This window comes from Paramisgurnus dabryanus, chromosome 17 (genome assembly GCF_030506205.2).
Source record: "Paramisgurnus dabryanus chromosome 17, PD_genome_1.1, whole genome shotgun sequence".
Taxonomy (NCBI): Eukaryota; Metazoa; Chordata; class Actinopteri; order Cypriniformes; family Cobitidae; genus Paramisgurnus; species Paramisgurnus dabryanus.
The window spans coordinates 13,029,142-13,054,009 of NC_133353.1; the positions used below are offsets into that span (position 1 = coordinate 13,029,142).

The 24,868-nt window shown below is 38.7% G+C and overlaps 1 protein-coding gene across 1 annotated transcript; it reads right to left on the reverse strand.

Moving 5' to 3' along the window:
* Nucleotides 1-1,211: 1,211 nt before the first annotated feature.
* tbc1d12a (TBC1 domain family, member 12a) lies at nt 1,212-24,792 on the reverse strand. The gene is made up of 13 exons (XM_065297487.2): nt 23,275-24,792; nt 15,750-15,876; nt 14,379-14,494; nt 10,386-10,468; nt 10,104-10,221; nt 9,142-9,248; nt 8,873-8,953; nt 6,111-6,205; nt 5,928-5,999; nt 5,510-5,638; nt 5,135-5,244; nt 2,918-3,176; nt 1,212-2,612 (listed from the first exon to the last, which is right to left on the reverse strand). The coding sequence occupies exons 1-13, from the start codon at nt 24,456-24,458 to the stop codon at nt 2,538-2,540; spliced, it is 2,556 nt and encodes an 851-aa protein (XP_065153559.1). The 5' UTR covers nt 24,459-24,792; the 3' UTR covers nt 1,212-2,537.
* Nucleotides 24,793-24,868: the final 76 nt, after the last annotated feature.

A 24,868-nucleotide genomic window follows, 5' to 3' on the forward strand; every position in this document is an offset into this window, starting at 1 on the left:
GCGCTGTAAACATCCATTTGTCTCAGTTTATATGCAACTGTGCAACCCAAGATTTTCAAAATCTCCACTCTGGCCGGAGTTTTTAGAAAGAATCTGTTTCAGAGGTGAGTTCTCCGTTTGCGTGTAAACGAAGGGCTAGGGTGGCCATTCGTGCCAGTTCTGCCGGACACGTCCTGAACATGTTTTCGGGTTCGTTCTCCGGAAGCCGCGTTGCTCGAGCGCATACGTTTTACTGCGTTATAAAAACACCCATGTCCGTGTGGACAAGGCCTTAGATGTCTCATAAGTCTTTTAATGTCCACAGAGTATGCATGTAAGGTTTTAGCTCATAAATACCATATAGATAATTTATAGCATTTTAATATTGCCACTTGGTAGTTTTGATAAAAAAGTGCTGTTTTGGGTCCTTTAAAGCAACACCAAAGAGTTTTTTTTTACCTTAAAATAACGTTTCAGTCGTTCATCCACTCGAAACAGGGTGAACGGCACTTTCACATTCGCTTTGCAGCCCTCTATCGGCCAAAACCGCGCTAAAGAAGTTTCCAACCGTCGGGTCGCGGTCCTGTAGTTCGAGTGAAAACTACAAAAACTGCTTAACGGCAGACCTACAATCCAATCAGAGCCAATAATGCTACAGTATTTACGACCATTGTAAAGGACAATTACGCTTCTAACCTGTAGTGGGTGCAAAGAGCAAAAACTCTTTAGTGTTGCTTTAAAATGCAAATGAGTTGATCTCTGCACTAAAAGGCTGTGGTTGGATGGTGCAGATAAAGGGGCGGTATTTTCCACTTCTGACATCACCGGGGGAGCCAAATTCCAATGAGCTTTTTTCATATGCTTGCAGGGAATGGTTTACCAAAACTAAGTTACTGGGTTGATGTTTTCACATTTTCTAGGTTGATAGAAGCACAGGGGACCCAATTATAGCACTTAAACATGAAAAAAAAGAAAGGTTTTCATGAAATGTCCCCTTTAAAAAGAGCAGTCTGTATCTTCCAGGTAAGCAAGCAGACAACAAAAGACCTGACTTGCCCTGCACCAGTGGGTGATGTTTAATCAAATGCTTTCAAGTTTAGCCTAATAGCACATTCCCTCGACACACTATGTAGAGTAGCTAACCACGGTTCATGGCTAGGGTGTAAAGGCAATTGGCTATTAGGAACAAGCTATAGTATTTGATGTGATGTTTAGGGGTGTACAGATTTATCACAGTATAAATCGAAATTTATTAGGATTTCATTTTTTTTATTTTGCACATAATTAATGAGCCAGGTATTTCATTAAATATAATGTTAAAGAACCATGAAGCAGGCAGCATAAACTTCTTGTCCAAAAAGAAGCAATTGCTGTATTTTGTAGATGGCACTTCTCAAAAACATGCTGGTCCCATGTTGTGGCTTGTACAATGTAACAAAATCTTCCTTAAATGTAGTTTCATTTTATAAGATGCTGTGCAAGTAAAAAAAAAAACTAAGAAAGAATGACAGGAAGACAAATCAGGTCTCCAATACTGAAATTGACTAGATCCCTCACACAAGCAACGTACAATTTTCACTGTTGATGTAAGAAAACTGTACAACCGTGAGAAAGATAAAAAGATGATTCTTAAATTAAAAACAGGCCTTAAATAACAACAAAATGTAAAAAATCATTCATTTTGGAGTGTTGTAGAAGGTGCAAAACTTGATCTCTTGTTTGCTGGTTAAGGTTAGTGTGTAATGTGTGTGTTTGCAGACATTTTATTCAAAACCTCATGGCTGATTATTAAGAAAACTCTCCGAGTTGTAATATTTGATCAGCATCTGTCTTTAGATGGCATATAACAGGCAAACCCTGATCTCAGATCAGCAATTCTGATTCAAGCTATTCTGGTTCCAGGTCTCCGTTTAGAGTTTTGGGGTATACTGTGGCTCACAGGTGGTCACAGGGATACAGAAATATTGCCATAGGTATCAATGGCTCTATAACTGCAGTCAAACAGAGGTGAGGATTTTAGCAAACAGACTGAATTTAAAAAAAGAAAAACAAACACATTTTGCATAAATACATTGACAGATTTGCTGTGTGCTAAATGAAAGGCTACTGCAGGTTTAGATTATGTGTGTGTGTGTGTGCACCAGATGGCCTACCGCTGGTGCAAGATTACTGCTGGCCTGGGGCGTTTATGTCCTCTGTATGTGTGTAAATGGTTCTGATCATTATCTGATCTGGTTGTTTTCTTACAGTCACAATATTACAAAAGTAACATTGACAAAGTTGGCACATTATACGATAACCTGACTCACATTTGTATTATTCTCCTGCTCTCGAATTCATTCTTAAACACAGGTATAAACGCTTTTGAACGTAAGTGAAAAAAACATCCCTTCCACAGGGGACGGGTCCATCATGACATTTTTAACAGTACAACAAGCATATCAAGTTTGAGCCCAAGATGTTCTCCTCAGGCACAAGGCAGAGTTCAAAGTGCTGCGTGAACAGTCATCATCTCCGAGCCTCAAAAACATCCCCTTGTCCTTTAGAAGTGTCAGCTGTTAGCTTCTTAAGGCAGGACTACTGCTGCTTTTGTCTGTTTCTTTTAGTCCATCTTTCATCAGAGCAGAAAAGACCTGCGGATGACGCAAAAAAGCCAGTTAGAACTCCTTTAGGAGTTATAATAAATATTTTATTGGATTATTTGAATTCAACACAATCCATTAAAATCAACATCCTACGGTATTACACATTTTTCATACATTTTTAATCCTTTTCTGTTTAAAATAATTTTTCTAACATTTTGTTGCTAATGAACTAAATTAAACTAAACGGCCATTAAATCGAATCTGGGCATCAGTGTGGATCTACAACCAGATTATGAAGCAATATTTCATTACAAATGTTATAAGAGATCTTTGTGTGAGTGCATTCGTCTCACCTGGTTCCACCGCCGGTTGTTACTGACCATCTGTGTGTTAGCTATGCAGGAGAAGAGTGCATGTGCGGGTGTGTTTTCAGGCAGCCGAGAAAGAAATTGTGCACTGTGGATGAAATCCATCTGCAGCAGAACATCCTGGTACAGCCGTAGAATTCCCAGTCCGGTCCGAAATAATGCCTCCTCTCCATCTCGGCAAAACACATCCCAAACACGACAGGCCACATCCAACGGTAATGACTTACTGTACAGAGTGAAGATCCTGAGACAAAGACAAAAGTGATGAGAGAGGAGATGAGAGTAGTTAATGCATTTAATGATAAACTTATTGGTGTGTGTTTAAAAGGTGAATAAATGACTTCTTCCTTTAGCCAAACACAATCAAGAGTTATATTTAGGGATGCACGATATATCGGCCGATAACGGCTTATTTTTAATATTATCGGATATCGGTCTAATAGCAAAATTAGGCAGATAAATGAAAGCCGATAAATGATGGATTATTTCGGTTTGTTGAACCACTTCACTGGCTCATTGCTGGCCATGTGGAGTTTTGATTGGTGCTTTCTGTGACATAGCACGAAGATGACACGTGTTGCGGGCTTAAGAAGAGTATGCTAGTCTAGCGCAAAGACAAGATGTCCGCGGTCAGGGAGTTTTTCATTGTGAAATTAATATGAATATTTATCGGCATATATATATATATATATATATATATATATATATATATATATATATCCGTTATTGGCCCCCAAATATAAAGAGTTATCGGTATTGGCCAAAATTTCCATATCGGTGCATCCCTAGTTATATTAAATAATATCCTGGTTCTTTTTAGATTTCTAGTGGTGTTGGATAGTGCCCCATTATTAAATCTCCAAAAAGTGCATGTATCAAAAACTAATCCACACAGTTATTATTAAATGTCTTTTTGAAAACATTAGGTCTGCCTTCCACCTGACCTCAAGCCTCTTAAACAAATGTGTGTATGGCTGTGGACTATAAAAATTTGAAATATAAATGTTTGTGAAAATATTAAACCTTTGCTTTGCCATTAAATAACTGTATGGATTAAGCCGAAGGTTCACTAGGGACATCCGTGACATGACATTTTCGTCATCAGGAAGGTCCGTGGCTGTCCAAGTGCTGCCCAAAATTTGAGACCATGTGGACAGTCCGCGTACGACAGCGCATGCGCGTGAACATGTTGAGACAGGACACTACACAACAATAACACAAAGGCAATAGACAGCATTTGCACACACACCATCGTCTTTATTTATTTATTTTCACTTCTTCCAAGAACAGAAAGCTGTGGAGCATTTTTGTCACCATAATTTTTGATTTCTTTATTTTCTTGTTGTTTGTTCTAAACTTTGTTTGCAGTGGTGGATCCGCTACTTTTCTTCATTTATCCTTTTCTTTTTAATGTACTGTAAATGTTGCAAATCAGTGCTGCACTGATAGCCTTGCAGAGTAATAATTTGAATAAGAAATTATTTGTATTGCGTATACGTGTCCAACGCATGGAGAATACTTGGAAAGCTGCATGGACGCGTTCGCATGCGAGCCTGAGGCGGAAAAAAGTATACCCCGGCCTTAAGTTATAGATCCATGGAAGGATGCACTTTTATAGATTTAAAAATGGGGCACTATCCAGTGCCATTGTAAAGCTGAAAACAGCCAAGATACTATTTCATAAACCTCTGACTGTGTTTGGCTGGAAGAAGAAAGTCATGTACACCTAGGATGGCTTGAGGATGAGTAAAATAATGGCTAATTTTACAATTCCTTTAAGTTTACATTTATGCATTTGGTATGCTCTGTCATCCGAAATGACATACAGTGCATTAAAGCCTTACATTCTTAGCCTTGTTTAATACATTCCCTGGGAATCAAACCCACAACATTTTGCACTTCCAATGCCTCCTAAATCATAGTAGCAGTTTACAATTTAATAAGAAAATAATGACTGTAGCAAAATTATCAATTGTCAGGTGTCAATTTAGATTTTAAGACTTAGAGGATCTGTCTCCACCATCTCAGACAGCCTGAGAACCACAGACCAACCCTAGGGGGCGATAAAGGCTTAGTGTAGTTAAACAATTGCTTGTTTATCTCTCCTTTGTGGTTTCAAAACAAGGAAAAGAAATATGCATAGAGGAGAGAAACAGACGGAGCGGAGCAGAGGAGGAAGAGAGATTTAAACCGCAGAATTACCAGTCTATGAGGTAAAAGTCAGGGGTCAAGCTGTTGTTCTGAAAGTGCTGGAATAGTCTGGGCAGGTTCTCTTCAAAAAACACTTCAAATGCTGCAAAATACTTCAGCATCTTGAGAGGAAAAACAAAATATGACAGTAATACAAAACATGAGTACATCTTGAAACACAAACATGATACAAAAGATGATAACATCCAGTGTGCATCATTTGAGGAATGTTTGTCAGCAAATTTGCCAACATTGTGACTTTTTGGCCCAGAGTTTCTGGCCAATGAAATCTTTATAAAGTGGGTCAACAGATGGTTGGAATACATTTTGAGTACAAATGCAGACAGTGTAACTTTTAGGTTTGATGAAGAGAGAATGTAGGCGTACCAGGTCATGGTCCACTCTGAAGAAGGCCATCTGGCATGGTTTATTAAGGAGGTTGGCGAAGGCAATAAAGGCATCGGCCTCTTCCGAATTCAGAATGAGAACAGCAGCAATGAAGGACATGCCCTGGACCTTAAAACATTGAACAAATGACACATAAACACATGCCATACAAACCATGACTGTTGTCCCGGAGTTTATTCTTGGTATATTTGCCGGACTGCTAGGAAGGATGCCCCACCCATACAATTTTGCACCTTCCACAGAGCTAGTTTGCATGTGTTATTTATGCATCAGCTCTTTGCCTTAAGCAGAACATGTGACCTGGTTCATGTAAACTTAACGCTTCACATGCACTGAACAGTAGCTGGTGAATGAGCTTTCATATCACATTCTCTCATGTCAACTGCTTGATACGTACATAGCCAACATCGGGTCTATAACAGGTGTATGCCCCCAACACGTTGTGCAATAAATCATGGTATGGTCCACCCTAATGGGGAAGAGAGAGGTACAAATATATTATGATGGAAATCAAAAAAGACAATACAATACAAAGTATTATAAAATTGGCATCATGCATGGACGAGACACCTGTTTTTACCTTCTGGAATATGTAGAGAGATGGGAAAGTTCTTGATATATCAAGCTTGATTAAATCCAGACTAGATTCTCTGTCAGCCAATGACACGCCACAGTCTAATCAAATCAGATCAGATCAAGGCATTAGTCACAGCAAATAGGACAAATCATTTGAAAATGGAGCTCTTGTGACGCAATTCAGGAAGCTGGTAATGGAAACTATGTACTGATATCATCAAAACATACAGTATTGACACTGGAAACTGGAAAGGGCTTTTTGTTCTTGGTGTTATTGTAAGTATTGTAATTTAGAATTTTAAAACAAATTATTTTAAAACTTTCCCTTCCCACTAACCTCATCTACTTAATGTGAGGCGTTTGGCTTTATCGTGGCATGGACCACCCACTTTTCATAATCCAAACATTTTCTAAAATATAAAATTAGGGCTGCAGAAAAGTCTCTTTAGAGAAGTCGCTTCACTAGGCAGTGACATTTATTTCAGTCATGCAAGACTAAAGTCCTATCTACTTGAACAAGAAAAAAATATGCTAAAATCGCATGCTAAAATCACAATTAAACAGCATATTTTAACCTTTTGCAACTTATGGCCCAGCAATGATTTTGATGACCACATTTCCAAATGTGATAGTATGAATGCAGAATAATGGAAAATGTACAAAAGTGTCAAAAAAGGAAGCATTGTAATGTGCCTTTCATGTCAATATGAAGTACACTAAAGGTACCCCTAAGTGTCACTATGTAATGAATTCGGAAACTGCTTCCAATAGGAAACCACAGGTGTCATTTCCAGAGGGAAAACCGATTTTAAGTTCCACCTTTGAAAAGATAAAGTAAAAATATATAAAAAATGAATTCTACTTTGTATACATGCTAATAATTAAAGCCGTCTTTATTTGACACATAAGCCAAAAAACTGAAAGTACCCTGCACATAAAAAAATTATGCTGAAGGCCAGGAGGAAACGCTTGTCAAAAAGAGAAGCAGAATGCACATCAAAGAGTGATGCTAAAGAAGGGAACCCTGTGTGTTAAAAAGTGACGCCTAGGGGTACTTTTAGCGTCTTTATAGTGACGTGAAAGGTTTTTGCTTGCACAGGACTGTCTACCACATGTGATATTCTTTTCAGAATACGATCCATTTTAGACTAAAGGTTGGTCTATTTTTTTTTACACATATGCGAATGTCTGTGTACAGGGCATGTGACACAGTTTTCGTCATTCGAAGACGGATTTTTAAAACCATGTACACGTAGGTTGGATTTTGTCAAATGTCTGAGTACACATACGAGTCAAATAAACTATACTTTGTAAAAATGTAATGTTACTGCATTTGACGTTGTGACATATTTGGTGTTGCGATATTTAAACATAAATGGGCTTTTAGATCATGCATATTGACTGTTTTTTTATTCATATAAAATCGTAAGAACAATCTGATGCAAAAAACAATCAGATTTATCAATAGAAAAATTAATAAAAGTTTCTTTGGCAGTCTACCACTGCCACGAGACCCAATAGATGGCGGTCTGAGGCCCACCAGTTGAGAATCACCGCTTTAACTGGAAGGCGGGACTTCCATTGCCAGAGAAGCCATATTAAAGCTCACATAACACACACTGTTTCTGCATTTTTTATGTTAATCTGGAGTACCTATAGAGTAGTATTACATCCTTTATATCTCCGAAAAGTTTTTAGTTTAATCAGATTTATAAAAGAAATATCAGCTTTACCGATTCTTTCCGATAACGTATTTAAAAATGAAGAAGGAGGAGTTACTACCGCGGGAGGAGCGAGTACGAATCATGCAACACTATACAACACTGTTTAACTTATGATTCACTACATGTTCGTGTCATTTATATAATATGCACACGCCAATTTCCAACATAAGACTTAATTACCGCATGTAACTCATGATCCGGTTGAGACTTTTTAATGAAATCCAGCGCATCAAACACACGCAAAATTCCCCTGCTACCCCGGATAATAAACTATATCCATTGTTTCCATAAGGCTGACTTTCTTCTCCTTACATCCAAAAACACACTTCTTCTTTCATACCATAATTAAACAAAGCTGTCGCGTGATGTGATGTTTGTAAGTTCTAGAGTCTCCCGCTGATTGACGGGTGGGCAGGTTTTCCGGGGGAAGTGCCCATAAAAAGAAGTGATACGTATAGAAACACCTAAAACGTCAGATGGACCTGTAATCGAAAAAACTTTCCGAAACTTGTAAGAACCCTGGCGAGGTGCATTCGGCACAGAAATACTCTGTAACACACCCAACTGCTTTTTGACACTTTGCCTACGTTTAGCATGAGGAAACAACTCTATAACTGTGTTAATAAGTCAGAATGCATGAAATACCATTGAACCACCCCTTTAAGCGTTTCATTGCCCTACTATAGCAGTGTTCAATCATGTTATATCCAATATATTTGGCTGCAGAATACCGGGAAAAAACTGGCATTACTGCGATAATTTATTTTCTATGATGTATACTGTTTTCTATGATGTATATGTAAAAATACAAGATGACTTAAAACATGTGGACTTGTATTCCCCAACTGTAAGTTGCTTTGGAAAAAGGCATCTACTAAATGAATAAATGTAAATAACGTGGACAGGAAATAAGTTGAATAGCTCTATTTGTTACATTTTTCTGTTTTAAACATTTTAAAAGTTTAATGTTTATATCAAGTTATTCTTTGATTACCGACATATAAAGGGCAAAAATAGCAACAAGTGTGTAAAGGCAACAAACCTTCACTCTCATTGACAGAACTTGTCTCGCTGAAGCTCCGCCATTTCTCTTTGGCTCTAGACAGGAAGATCTCGTACAGCTCTGAGACAAAACACACCCACAATCACTACTGCTGTGACTAAAACAACAGCTGCTTCCTTTGTCAACATGACGCATCTGGACACAGCCTGGGTTGATTTATGCCACATTGGCTGCCAGACATGTTATGCAGACCAACAGCTAAAAGGTCGTCAAATCGAACAACTGTAATGTGTGGTTGCCACGGTTACCTGGGGTTATGTTTAGCTCATTGCCGATGGCGAGGCTCCAGACCTTTCCACGGACGCTGGGCGGGATACCCTGCCACCAGAGTTCACGCACACGTCGGGTGTTACGCCTGTATGATGGGAACAAAACGCATCAATATTCATTCACTTGTTCCTGTATCTCAACTGTTAGAACATTGTGTAACCAGTTTAAAAGGTCACGGGTTCAAACCCAGGGAACACACACTGATAAAAATGTTTGCTTTGTGATTTTGGTCGCTTTTTTAATTGTTTTGTCTGCATTTATTTAAATAAATGATTACCATTCACCTGAACTGTTCTGTAAGAAACGTACATAAATCGGCTTTCTGTGCTTTTCAGAAAGTGACTATAGCCGTTTTCACACAGAGATGATGGAAAAATGCGTGCATTCACACACATACCATAAAGATTTCTTAAAGACACGTGATTCAATTAAAGTCCTGCACCTGGTAGGTTTTTCCAAAGTGTCTGAAGTTTGCTATTATCCTTGATTTCCCTTTCGAGAAACCATGTGCGTGCATTTTAGTTTATGACAAGTGCATAAGGAGTGTGTAATGCGCTGTTCTGTCATGCTGGTCGTGAATGATCTCAGCTTCAGCGTGGATAGTGACGAGCTCCCTGACCTCTGCTTCAGTCCAGTTTGACGACATTTCTTGTTGTAAATGTTGACCTGTGTTTGAATCCCTGTGTCAAAGAGCTGAACCATAAACGTCTTGTTGCGATGACACGCACGCCCTCACTACGGCATTCTTTCCATTTTTTATTCACATGTGAATGTTTCTACGTTACTAGGTCCTCTTTACGTGAGATATCCCAGAATTTACAGGACAATTTTTGTGTTTACACAGAAGCCAATTTACGTATATTTTCTGTTTGAATGGGGTTTATTTGTAAATAAATATATATAAATATAAAAATAATAGGTGGAGCAATAGGCTACTTACATGCTTTCCCAGTTGGGCAGGACCTCAGTGTTCCAGATCACCATGGCATTGGCGATGTTCTCTTCCTGACGGTATCTTTCCTTCATCTGTCGTTTTTTCTTCTGTGCATCTTTCATTTCTAAGTCAAACAGAAGAAACGTGTGGCAGATTTGTGTGAATAAACAGCAGCAGTAACATAACATAGGTTTGTGTTTCTCTGTGTGCAAAGGTGAAATACAGAGGCACATGGCCAACAGATCAAGTGTCATACATCACTATCATGGCAGAAAACACATGACTTACCTCTTCTCTTGGCCCCTGCAACCATCTCACTGTATTCCTGCCTGTGCCTCTCAGATTCCTCTTCTGATTTAGCTGGTAAGTTCCTAAAACAACACAAGAAAACTTTGAGTCATTTTATTTCTGGGTTTAAAAATGGTTTCCTGGAGGGTGCATACGTTTTTATACGTAGGGTTAACCCTTGTATTATGTTCCAGGTCAATTTGACCAGTTTTGATTTTTAAACTGTCGGAAAAAAACATTTAACCTGTAAATTTATTCTTGAAATGTTGTGACTTTTTCTCATTTATAGCCATGAACATGTATGCAAAGTTGGGATCCGCTGATATGTTTTGAAGTGTACGCAAATAATTTTGTAACTATTTTGATGTTCGTGGGTCAATTTGACCCACCTTTTTGTTCCAAAGCAACTGTACAGACCCAAATTCATTATATGTTTTTAGTGTTTGTTGCTATATTGATGTTTTACTATCCTGAAATAGGGTAAAAGTGCTTCTTCTCACTCTATTTTGAGTACTGAAAAAGACTTCCAGACACATATGGTAAAAGTGAGCTTTCATTTCTAATTACAATGTATGTGAAATACTACATAAGTTATCTTTTTCTAAGTTAACATTTTGTCACTTTTTCTCATTTAGGGCCATTAACATGCAAGCAAAGTTAGGATACACTGATGTGTTTTTTTAAGTGATGTGTTTTTAAGTCACTTTTTTACGATTTTGATGTTTACAGGTCAATTTGACCCATGCTTTTTGTTCCAAGGCAACTGTAAAGACACAAATTAACTATCCTGGTTACTACCCTGGAAAGGGAAAAGTGAGCTTTTGCTTACCATTTTCAGTACTAATAAAGACTTTCTCAGACACAGAAAAGTAAAAGTGAGCTATCATTTCTAGATGAATTCAGACCCACAGAAAATCCAGAGGCGAATACATGTGATGCCAGTTGCCCCACAAAACATGACACCAAAACAAGCACCATTTGTTAAAAATGCAAGAAGGCAGAAAGCATATAATTGATGTGTGCACATCATGTAAACAGTGATTTCTTGAACTTGTTCAATGAGCCTCAAGAACAAAAGATGAGCCTGTTTAGGAAAGAAAAGCTTAATTTCATTTCACAGCAAAATTAAATTGTTTATTTTAGGATGTTTTAAATATACGTATACAGGGTTTCCCGCAGCACTTTGCAGTTCGGGCAGCCCGCCTAAGCTGGGAAACCCTACCGCCTTAACTAGGTCGTCAAAAACTAAAAAATAAAATTTGCTGCACAAAAGGCCGTCAAGTGCATCTCGGAGAATAGCGCAGATGTAGCCTGGGTGCCAGCCCACAACATTTTGAGAACGGGAAGATCGGTCTGGAGTTTCTTCGTTGAGGAGCTACTATGCTAGACCCAAAGCTGATCGAACCAATCAAATTGTCAGGGCGGGCTTTATACGATGATGGACAGATGATCAACAGTAACGCAATGAATCACGTCACCAAAGAGCGCGTGTGTTTAATCTGTTTAATGAAATGGCTGCCGCTGTAGAATTCAGATGTGTGGATTCTGACATTGAGTCTGTTCTAAAAGATATCGACAGAGCATTGATTTTAAAAGAGGAACAGAGAAATCCTCTTTAAGAATCCTCAAGAAATTGGTATCACAGCGATGCAACTCGGCTTGCATGACAAGATGGATATAATTAACGGTCGTTGCCAGCTTCTTTTCGGAAGCCCGGAATCGTGGTTGCTGAATAAATGGAGGGACATGGTAGGCTCCAATATTTTCAAGCCAACGTAATGGGTATCGTCATGGATGAAGTTCACCTAACGTACAAATGGTAAGAGATAGCCTTACTGTATGACTTAGTAAATACTTAATGTTGTGATATAAACGAAATGTTGTAAACATAGTAGGTGTTGTGTACGTTCGCTAACTCAGACTTAGTATAATCACAATGTTAGTGTCATTGTAGCGAAATAACTAGCAGTTCGGTCAGGCTGCAAAAGACGTAATTTCAACATACTCCGTTGCTCTGATTGGTCATAGGTCTATCCAATTGAGTGCAGAGGCATTTTTCGGTTGAGACATGCCTCATAATTATAGCTCAATGGAGCGGGATCAGACTCAAATTCTGACTAGAATTGAGTATGGCAACGTCAGGCTAGCGCAGATGCGCTTCACATCGCAAGCGTGCACGCGCGCCCGAAATGGATTTTTGTTGTGCCTGTTGATTTGATATAATTGTTGAGCGCTCTTGCTCACATTATTTATGTGCATTATTTACATGCTAGAGTAGTTACACTCATTTAAGATAATGTAATTAATAGTAGATCTATCATCATTGTTCGTCAGACGTTCTACGACATCTGCTTCAGTTTGTGTTTATTAACCCTTTAGTTTCACTTCTTCACGCAGCTATTTTCGTTAGAGGTATCTGTTAAAAACATTTAATTCATTAATAAATCTGCCATAGTTTCCACAAAATTAAGTTTGATTTGAGTGTTTTAAATAAAAATATTTTCAGTATCATCATGACGCGTACGTCTCACCCCTTTGACTGCCACGTCCCCCCTGGCCACGAACACCAGCCCAACCCTACCACCTTAAAGGAACAGTATGTAGGACTGTGGCCAAAAGTGGTATTGCAGACACAAAACTTGTGGCTAAAACTGGTACTGCAATCACACAACTGGTGGCCAATACACAAAATGACAACATAAACATCAGTTGAGGGCTGCAACTCCACTTTATAAATGACAATATCCTGGCCAGACCACTGTTGTCAGTGATATAAATATTTGAAATTCAAATTATTTCTAAATGTCTAGTGACATATCAGGGCCATTTTATGATTAATTGATATACATTTCTTACATACTGTTTCTTGAACTAATACATTTTCTGCAGGAAACCCTGGGTATATGTAAAAAAAAAACATGCTGAATAAAAATGTTAAATGTTACAACATTATATTTTCAGCATTTGTTAAAACAAACATGTAAAAAATTGTGGTTAAAAATCATACTTTTTAATATTAAGTATTTGTAATGTGTGACAAGTACTGATACTAAAATGGTCCTGCTCATATCCAATTCCTTCTGTTTTTTCTTAATGTGATATTTAGGGAATTGCATTGAATCCAGTTAGGGTCAATTTGACCCGCTCCGTCAAAATCGTCTCAAAAATCGAAACACAATACAAGGGTTAAACGATATCTTTGAAACTCAAATACACTCAAACATTTATACAGTCTTTGACTGCGTAAAAGGCAAATATTCACACATGTAAATAGAGTTCACAAAAGCGATCTGCCTCAAGAATCTAAAAAAAGACTAAGAGAAAGCTGAATAGTAGAAACTTGTCATGTGTTAAAAATAAAGGAAACTTCTGACGGGCTTTCAAAAATGATTTTATGGTTTTACTTCGACAGCTGTAGGAAGTGTTTTGTATTTTGTGTCCACGATGAACTACAATTGTATGATTAAACAAAAGCTCAAATATTCTTCAAAATTCAAAACTCTTATAATCTGTCCTGAATATCTTAGAGCAGAACTATTTATGCCTACGTGTGCATGTTCTTACATTCAGGAAACGGGAACAACATTCCAGTTAGCTTCAATCTCAGAGATCACACTTTCGCAAGTTACAACCGGATGAAAGCAATCTCATTCAGGCATGAACGAAGCGTGAAACTAAAGACAGGTTGCATCCAATCTAGAAAAGTAACACAATACCTGAAAATTAACACTTAACTATGATTTTTTTCAATCTCTAATACGAAGTCATTTTTAACAATTAACATAAAAATCTGATTCCTTTCCTTTAAAAAAGAACGAAAACCTGCTTATCAGGTCCAGATGCACACAATTGCCTTGACAGATTGAGTTACACCAGCAGCACACAGTGAATTACGGTCAATATTTGATCATATCGGCGCACCTTGCAGCACTTTATCAGCCCTGTGTGCAAGCAGTGCATTATGTGAGTTAAAGTAATGTACATCACACTTACGCTGGCCTGTCCTCCAGAATGAGCGCAGTGGTGGACAAAGGCTCAAACTCAAGATTCTTCCTTCTCATTGGCTGAAGGGACGGTCCTACAGCGGGTACCGCCCTGGATTCATACTCCTGAAAACATAACGATAAAGAAAGAAGAGTAGTCATTATTGGATTACAGCAGCTCCAGTATATCTCAAAGCATCACATGTATACAGAAGAGATGTGAGGGAAATGAAAAAAATCTGTCATGAGATATCCACATGCTTGGGGTGAAAATAATGTTATGCCCAAAGTTAGGCCCACTTTATAACTAAATGGATAGTGTGCATAAATGACGCTGTGTGTGTTGACAAAGGTTCAGCCTCAATCTGACCAGCATGACTTTATTATTAACCCAACCAAAGAAAAGTTATATGGAGGTAAAGACAGAAACATTAAGCACACCACTGTTAACACATACGTGCGATTTAACCTTTGAGCCATTTTAACTCTTAAATGAATTTACCAGCCACCCTTTAAAACAGCTGAAGCTTTAGTCATTACAGATGAGTCACATGCAGCCTCACATGATCATAAACTCCAGAGTCAGAGATGTGGATTTAAACCTGATTTCACCATCACCATTATGATTTCTTAAAGAAATCATAGTTAAGCGTAAGTGTGGAAAGTCAACAGTCTAGTCTCGTGTCAACACATGTAATGTTTAACTTTTAGTGTGTATTTCCTGGCCTAGTGAACTTTCATTGTAAGTGCCTCAGTATAACTGCAATGTTTACCTAATAAATACGAAACAGATTGAGCAACATTTTCCGTAGTAGTCGCTTTCAATAAAGCTTAATTTGGATTAAAGGTCTCATTATATTGCTAATAAAATAAATAAAGATCATAGTTTTCTTTTCAATATATCTTCTTGTAAGACACAAGCCTCAGTGTGTGTGTGTATACTGGAGGTCTCTGTCACAGGAATACAGAGAGACACCTGCAGCATGTGCGGGGGTGAATCTCAAACCAAAACTGGAGAGCTGAAATCAATGCAAGCTCATTCATCGTCTCTTCACTGAAGGGTAAAGACAGCTCCAGACACACAGCACACACTCAACCACACACACTTGTCTCCTCTGGCTGACACACAAAATGACGCATAGTTTCCACCATCTCGATCTCGCTTTACTTTCTCCACTTCTCTTCTGCTTTCTCATCACTTTATTTATTTTTTTCATTTCTTCTCCTACGAATCTTGCCTATTTTGCTGTTTTCTATGAACTTTGTGATTCTAGTCATTGGTGAACTATCATAATTTATTTGTCATAGTTGTTGTGTTCCAAACAAAGAAAATAAAGACTTATTAATAAATAAATAAGACTTTAAAAGTGTCCTTTCTTACCTGTTGGATGATTTGACAGTCTTTGGGAGGGTTGTCCCTCAATGGAATTTTTCCAAACAGTTTCCATCCTGGAACACTCTGGGATGCTGTGGCCCTTGACTCTTTGGGCTTCCAGGAAAACAAACTCCTTAGAAAAAGACAGATGACAAGATAAAGAGTAAGTTTTTAAAAACATATGTAATTGTTAATAAAAAATTAGTCAATTCTCAAATAACAAGTCTTTTGTCCTTTATTAAGCACGAGGGGAAGCAAATGTTTTGCCCATTATATCCGCTGAATTGAAAGTAAAATGGAACAACGTCAAATATTTTAAAATGAAAACAAAAATCTGAGAGAAAACAAGAAACTACTGTTAAAACAGATTTAAGAATAGTCAGGATGGCAAATATTTAGCCATTTATCACCTCAAGAAAGATCAAAGATGATCTGCAAGTACTGTGACAATCAGAAAAGCATGACGTCGTAAGTATGCAGTTTGCAAGAATTAGTACTAGTAATAGTAATAGTTTATTTTAGGGATGTGCATTTATGTCATTTTTTCATTTCGATTAATCCATAGGTCTGAAGAACGAGTACTCGATTAACTGGGGGCGGGGCAATCAAAGGAGCGGGGCGTATACGTCATGGTGAAAATGAAAATATTTTTTATTAAAAACACTCAAATAAAACTTAATTTTGAAGAAACTATGACAGAACAATAAACACATACTATAATATTAATGAATTAAATGTTTTAAACAGAAACCTCTTACATGAATAGCTGCGTGATGAGGTGAAACTAAAGGGTTAATAAACACAAACTGAAGCACTTTCTCTATGACGCACTCTACATAATATTAAGCCTTTATACAACATAAATGTACAACGTGCATCTATCTGCATAAAATGCAAGACTTCAACTAAGTTACGTTTTTAACTAAGTTATGTACAGAAAGTTTAACTCCCTTTGTGGATGTGCATCATAAACAGCGCACTTTTAAACACGTCCAGTCAAAGCTCAAGCTTCATAACATTAAGCAGCTTTAAGTCTTTTGCTATCATTTGATTAGCTGTGTCGTGTCATCCCCTTACCTGTTCTCAGTCAAGATGTAATGTTATGTTCGTATGGCTCTCTGGTATTTCTTTGATGTTTAAATATGAGATGATAACCCATTGAACTTTTGACGGCGATGTAGATTTTGCCCCTGACCGACTGTATTTCCGAAAATCACGTCATCCTTTTAAACCAAAGTGCCTCAGTGATGTGAGGTGTGGCCGGGTTCACGGGATCGGCGGGATGCCGTTCATTGCGCGGATCGGCGGTTTGGCGCGGAATTATCTGTTTGTTTTTGAATCACGCATGGTAATGTTACTGATGTCATATGCCGGTCGGCGTGTCTCGAGACGCCTCAAACACGCATGTCCACACCCAGTCTTTACTACCACATGCGCTTGTAATGCTAACCTGACATCCAAATGCCGCCAGATCCACAATAAATAAGTAAATAAACCCAGATGATCATCGTTTTCATGATCGATCATCGATGCCACGTTCGAGTACTCGAGCAATCGAGTACTCGTGCCCATCCCTAGTTTATTTATACAGTACCATTTCAACAACAGGATGTTGTACCAATTAAGTGCTGTACAACCATATAACAATAAATACATAAAAAGAATGCAAAAACACATCATAAAACAGCATATCATAAACAACATCACAAAACAATATAGACAGACAAAAGTTCAACCATCTCTACTCGCAGAGTTAACACCTAAAAGGTGAAATTTTAGATAGTTTTTAAAAGACCCTATGGTTGGACCAGATCTAATATGGAGTGGCAGACTATTCCAGAGCCGAGAAGCAGCCACTGAAAAGCCAGATCACTCCTTCGCTTTTGTTTGGTCCTTGGGAGACAGAGAACCCCTTTTTATCAAACCTTAGGGACCTAGGGGGCTTATTAAGAAGTTCAGAAAGATAAAAGGGAGCTACACCATTCAGACTCTAATACACAAAGCATGGAAGTTTAAAATCAACTCTTAATCCAGCATTTCTACGATTCAGGTAATTATATTTTCAAGGAGGAAAGACGCAGTCTCGGCAGTTCTCGCGATAACATGCAATTACCAACAGCAGCCTTGACATCAGATCGGGTATTGCGCAAGCTGTGCTGCTCGTGCTTGTGTTTGCGCAGCCGAAACAGCGGATGCATCCAAATAACCACACTTGCTGCATCCAAATTACCAGTCTTGCTACAGCATTCTGTACCCCTTGTAAACAGTTCTACGTTGTATGCTGGTGTTTCTCATAAAGTGAATTACAATAATCTAGTCTTGAAAACACAAAGGTATATAGATTAACACTTCCAAATCTTTACAAAACAAAAAAGATTTCATCTTAGCCAATAGTCTTACATGAAAAAATGCAAATTTCAACACTGCGTTGATCTGATTGCCAAATTTCAAGGAAGAGTCTAATAAAACCCCTAGGTCCTTACCACTAGGGGTGGCACGGTTCAAAAAACCCTCGATTCGGTTCATATCATGGTTTTATGGTCACGTTTCTCGGATCTGTACGTTCTGGTTGTTAGTTTTTCTTTACATTTTAATAGAAGTATATTATCTTATTAATGTATTAATTATCCATAATTTAGGATACAGTATTAAAAAGGTTATATCATGTAATCTTGCACAAATTTGAATTTGACTTTAAGCACATTGTTGGGACCATCTCTGAGGAAAGCCAGGTGAGATTTTGATACAGTAAGAGGGAAGACATTGATGATTTCAACATGCTTTACATTTATTTGCCAAAAAAAGAGAATGTGTATTGCCATCTACATGAATTTATGAGCCTTTTTAGCACACAAAGATAACTTGCAATTATCAAACTGCCAAATTCAGTGTAGCTCTAAGATTTATCACTGAGAGGCTTCTTAAATACTGCAAAGAGTAGGCTTTATGTGGACGAGAGAGAAACATAACGTTTACACCTGTAATATTTAAATTCCTCTCTTTTGTCCACTTTTAACCACTTCTGTCCTGATTACTTTGAGGGGCAATTTATGAAATAAGATCGCACAACTTTCACACGCTAGCAAAATGAAACTACACGAAAATCAGCCGCTTTCGTTTTATCAATGGAAGGCTAAAAATAGCGCTGTTCACCGTGTGTTACCGGCAGAAGTCAGAAAAGACGTAAAACATTGTGTTCAGTACTTCAGATTAGATAAATGGGCGGAGAGAAGGCGGTCTCTTGTGGCGGTTCGAACACATTCAACCCATAGACTGCAGTTCTATCTATTGTTTTATTTCCGCTGATATCATAGGTAACATCAAACACACAAGCGGGCAAAATCTTGGTTAAAGACAAAAAGAATGGAGATAACAGATTGGCCAGCTCAATCTCCTGATCTCAACAGATGTGATTAATCACAATGATTATGCAACATATTAGTAATTCAATAGTTCTTAAGAAGTGTATTCAGTTTTAAGTGTCAAAATAGAGAAATGTTTTTTTAACAAATTAATTTTTATTGTCTTTGCTTTCTTTAAAAGAACAAAGCAGACTTGATCAATTGTATCATGCTTTAATTTGAAATTGGATGTAAAATGTTTTCAATACATTTAAAAATAAGGAAGTAAAATCTATTAATACAACTTTTGCACTTCATTCACTTTTACTAGTACACTGCTATTTTTTAAACACAAATTTATCTTAAAGTATATCTGTGCCATTGTTCTGTCTCAGGAAGCACACCAATAATGATTTTTGAATGTTTGTAAAAAACTACTTAAATGTCCTAATATAACTAAAGTCTAGATCTTAACCCTGTCCGGGAAACTTCCCTGTTAAGTTCAGACTTTAACTATAGGGAATTAAGGTTTTCAAGGGCATGGCAGAGCAGGCCTCAAAGATTTAATGCGCTTAATACAAGGGATTTCAATGTGCCTGTGGTGCCAAAGCAGCTCCAGTTGAACTCTAAAGTCACAGGTGCTCTTCTACACAAACACAGATAATGAGCAGTCATATGCAGTTTGGCTAATTACATTTCTAAACATGCTTTTAAATGGGACAATCAATCTAATGCGGTCTTAATAATAAATGTGAACCAAGTCAGTACAGTCATGGGAGAAAAAGACGAATCACAGATCAGAGAGAAAGACAGACAGGAGACGAGAGAGGCAAAAACGAGAAAGTGTGAGAAAAGATATGGAAGATGGCATAGCCGAGGTATAGAGAAGTGCATCCTTGTAGAACAAGGAACTGAAGACATGAAGGGAAAACCAAACCGAAACTGAGACAAAAAAGTCCCCAGAGCAGCAGAACACCATGAAGTCTAACTCATAAAAGCTGACATTAAAATTCCTCTGTGTACGCATGTATTTTTCCATACTAAAAGCAAAGTCTATGAAATTTGTTTGTAGAGACCAAAGCTCCTGGGTAGAAGAACACTCTAGTTGAACTTTCTACACCTTCGAGAAGATTTTTTTTTTTTAGGAAAACATTTCAGGATTTTTTTCATTTTAAAGGACTTTAATAGAACCCAACAGTTAACAGTTTTTTTCAACAGAGTTTCAAAGGACTCCAAACAATCCCAAATGAGGCATAAAGGGCGATTTATAGTCGTGCGTAGGTCCTACGCCATAGCTACGGCGTAGGCTATCCGTAGCCTGTGCGTAGCTCTGCGTAGCCTGACGCGCACCTCACAAAATTCCTAACAGTGCGTCGGCTCTACGCGGACCGCAAGCTATAACGACTATAAATCGCCCTTAAGGGTCTTATCTAGCGAAACGATTGTCATTTTTGACAAGAAAAATAAAAAAAAAATGCACTTTTAAACCACAACTTCTCGTCTATCTCTGGTCCTGAAAAGTGCCAGCATGACCTCACATAATACGTCATCATCACATCAAGAGGTCACAGAGGACGAACGCGAACCTCCGCCCCAGTGTTTACAAGTGTGGAGAAAGAGGACCGTTCCGACGTTTTTGTATGTGGAATGACCCTAATTAATGTCTTTGTGTCAGTTTATTGTTTAAAATGGTCCGCAAATGTGCTTTTCATATATGTAACACGTGGCCTTTCAACGTCACTACGCATTTACATGAGGTAGCATGGGCGCTTTTCAGGACCGGAGATAGACGAGAAATTGTGGTTTAAAAAAGAATTTTTTTTTTCTTGACAAAATGACAATCGTTTTGCTAGATAAGACCCTTATGCCTCGTTTGGGATCGTTTAGAGTCCTTTGAAACTCCGTTGAAAAAAGCTGTTAAGTGTTGAGTTAAGTATTAACTGTTGGGTTCTATTAAAGTCCATTAAAATGAGAAAAATTCTGGAATGTTTTCCTCGAAAAACATAATTTCTTCTCGACTGAAAAAAGAAAGACATCAACATTTTGGATGACATGGTGGTGAGTATATTATCTGGATTTTTTGTAAGAAAATTTAATAATCCTTTAAGAATAAAGCATAAAAAAGGCCAGTGGCATAATGCAAAAAAAAATTACAAATAGAAAATACGCAAGTGACCCTACACATTTGAACCATAGTGTCCAAGTCGATTCATGTGTCTTGGTTATGATACTGTACAGCAAGCGAAACACTTGCACTTGCTTTAAATTTTATTTCGATAAAACTGGCTACTCTCAATGAAACATTTGAGAACACTACAAAAGTTTAGAGCATGGCTGATACTGACAGTAATAATCAATGAACCAATTGTGCGATTACTTCTGCTGCTAACTAATCCTGAAAGTGTGAATTACATTAGGTCTTCTTTTCATATCTCTTTTCAGGCATGTCTGTATTGCACTTAACCTAACATCTTTCAGCAAATCCTAGAAGAGAATAAAGCTGCCACAGATGAGTGACCATCAAAGCCCCATCATTCCCTGTCAATCATTAAGTGTCATTAACAGTGCAGCTTTTCCTCTTAAAATGGGCAAATTCTGCTACTTTAGGAAAAAATGTCGATATTATCGACATGTCGATATTATCGGACAATAATGGCAAATAATTAATTAATTATTGTTTAGAAATAAAAAAATATTGCCACGTTATATTGGCATAATTTTTCTATGTTGATTTGCCAATAATTATGCATGCACGTCAGCTCACATTTGTAAGGATTGCCATAGGGATTATGTCAGCTAGGATGTATGTAGAGTATTATGGTGCTTTTCCAGTGCATAGTACCCCAAGGGTTGGTTTAGCCTACTTCTGGGGGCTTTTCCACCGGGTATAGTAGTCCCCGATACTTTTTTTGGTAAAACCTTGGAGGTTTCAAACAGCTGAGCTGATACTAAAATGTGACATGAAAACATTGTTGATTACTAATTGGTCTGAGAAAATTTTCACTAACAGTGTCATCGCTAAATGCAAAATTAGCTTTACCTTTGTGCGTGCACTGTCTTGACCAAACCTGTTGTCATCCGTGCTTTGTTTTAAGTTCCCAACTCCATTTTAGCGATGAAAACATCCACAGGCTAAAAATCAGGAACACCATACCAGTGTTTTCCAGACTTGCAGTTGTGGCGGCACATCTGCGACGCACACGTCCGCATGTATGTGCAGCATTTTTGTAAGTTAATTGAGGCTCAGAGAAGTGCATCAACTGATGCCATGTGTGTTTATACAGAAACTGTCATGTGAGACAGAGGTAGTGATAAACACGATGTCCAAATAACGATTTGTGGTGGACTGACAAATAAATAAATGTATAGAAAACACTGCATTCCAGCAATGCTCCCTCTGTTGCTCGCTCCCACTTTTGTATGATGTCACAGCAGTAGGCAGCGCAAACATAACAACACGTCTATAATCCCTCCCACTGCGAAGTGGTACTAAACTTAATGGAAAAGCTAACACAGCCAAAGTAAAGTGAGCTGACATGACCCGACACGTGGAGTACAATTAAAGGAAAAGCGCTATTAGATCGTGAACAATTCAAATCCATGATCAGCTTTTACATTAACGTTAAAATTGTGTTACAATGGAAATTATATGGCTGCATGCTCCCAGCTTCACATTGCGTCAAACCTTTATCTCTCCAATTTAACAGCACATATTGCAGTTATTCATCAAATTATCTGCATATCGCCAAAAATCCAATATTAGTATCTCTAGAAATAATAAACTAATTTTATGATGATTCAGAACAACTAAAAAATGTAAAGTCCCAATTAAGTGATAACTACACAGATTGATGCCCTGAAGTAATTTCCACTGAAACAGGAAGTTGGGGTGGGCATATTGTGTGACCCCTCCCCATTTTAAAAATAGCCAATGGCGTTTAGTTTACCTCACATCTTACTTATCCACACATATTTACCTTAAGTTTTGAATGAAGTCTTTTAAATGCGACTTTGGAGCCACTAGTTTATAGATACCCTTAAACCCAACATACTAAAATATACCAAAACATTCCTTTTTCATACTAAAGGTGAAAGCAGAACATGTTTGTGGTCATCTGACTGAGGCCACTGTAAAAGTTCTTGAAATAATAATCAGGTTCAAAAGACACTTGTGTACTGGTTAAGTCTACCTGGTGAGGAACTCGGCGATGCCGTGCCTCTTCGTGTCAACCGTTAGGTCAGGTGAAGCCTCGGGGTTATCGTTAAGTCTGTCTGGGAGGTTGTCGGGAGCGCTTTGTCGACGTCCGAGATCAAATGTATTCCCAGTGCTGAGGCATTCATCCACGCCACCCTCCGCTCCAAAATATCCATCATCCTCGGGGCTGAGGGGAGTGGCATCGCAGCTGAGGGAAATTGAGTGACCGGGGTTAGTCCGCAGACTTTGGGGCCGGGGTGGAGGACCACACTCGCTAAATTCTTCCGGGCTCGGCTCGGCTTCAGTGTAATCGCTTGTGTTTTCTGCCAGGGGAGACAAGGACAGCTTGGCACTGAGGTCTGACAGGGTGTCTACGGGATCCGGGTCCGAGCTCTCTGCGCTGGCACAAACGATTCTTTCACATGACCTCGCACAATCACTTTGATGAACAAAGGCATGGCTCTTTGGAGCATGAAGGCCACCAAGAGATCCAAAAGGGACTTGAGACAGAGTGTTATAACTGTTCACAATTAAAAACCCTCCATTCCCCACTTTTATACCTCTACTGTTGAGTCCTTTTTGAAAAGATTGCATTGTATGATCATAATCCATGCAGTTTATACGATCATTGTCCATATGCTCATAGGTCGCATCTCCGTTAGGCATCTTCATATCTGGTGAATTCCTACCAGCAAATGACACTGGAGACTTTGGCCTCAGCTGTGAATTTAAATAACCCTTGTCGGGTTTATCTACACTCTCTCCAGCACACTCGCACCCACGCTTAACCCGATCCGACTCTGTCATTCCGAGTGCGCGCACAGCTGCATTCGGGCCGGACCGGGTTCCCCCTCCTCCATCTGGACAGACCACATCCACCTCCTGCTGATCGGAAAATCCATTGAATATCCCATCCCTGTCTCCCACCACCGTAGAGACAGAGTCTGGTATCAAATCAAGCAAAATGTGCCCCTCTTTCGGTGCATTGCACTCGGACGCCTCTCTAGCGTCCCGATCCCGTTTACCCGAATTGTAAACAGAATCCTCCCCGGCGGCCCGCCCGGAGCGTGCGCCGTCAGGGTCAGAAACACAAATGCGAACTTTGCATGGCTCCCGGTTGTCGTTGACATCGAAGGACGGTGCGAAACCCAACACATCAGCATCCTCCACTCCTTCCATCTCACTGGAGGTGTCGGTGGTTCAGAACCGCAGATGATACCCTGCTGCTGCGGCGCCCCGGTTCGGCTGGGCTGTCTGCAAAACAAGATCTCATCTTACATACTTCACTTCTGACAGTGTGGTGTGTTCATGACATCGCTCCCCTTAAGAATTTAGCGGTAATGATGATGAGTAAATCCACAGAACGGTATTGTTTATGCACATTTTGATCCACGTCCAGCGCAGTTGCTGATAGAGGCCATTTTGAATGTGGTGTCGGCGTGTCTCTTCCCAGCAAAAAACTGGAAGTTGGATTATCAGGAGTTAAGGCGACACCGGCTGGCCATTTGGAATTACTACAAAAGACACTCTGCATTTACAATGTAATTCTGTGGCGGTATGACCCGCAGTGAGTGACCACTAGAGGGAGA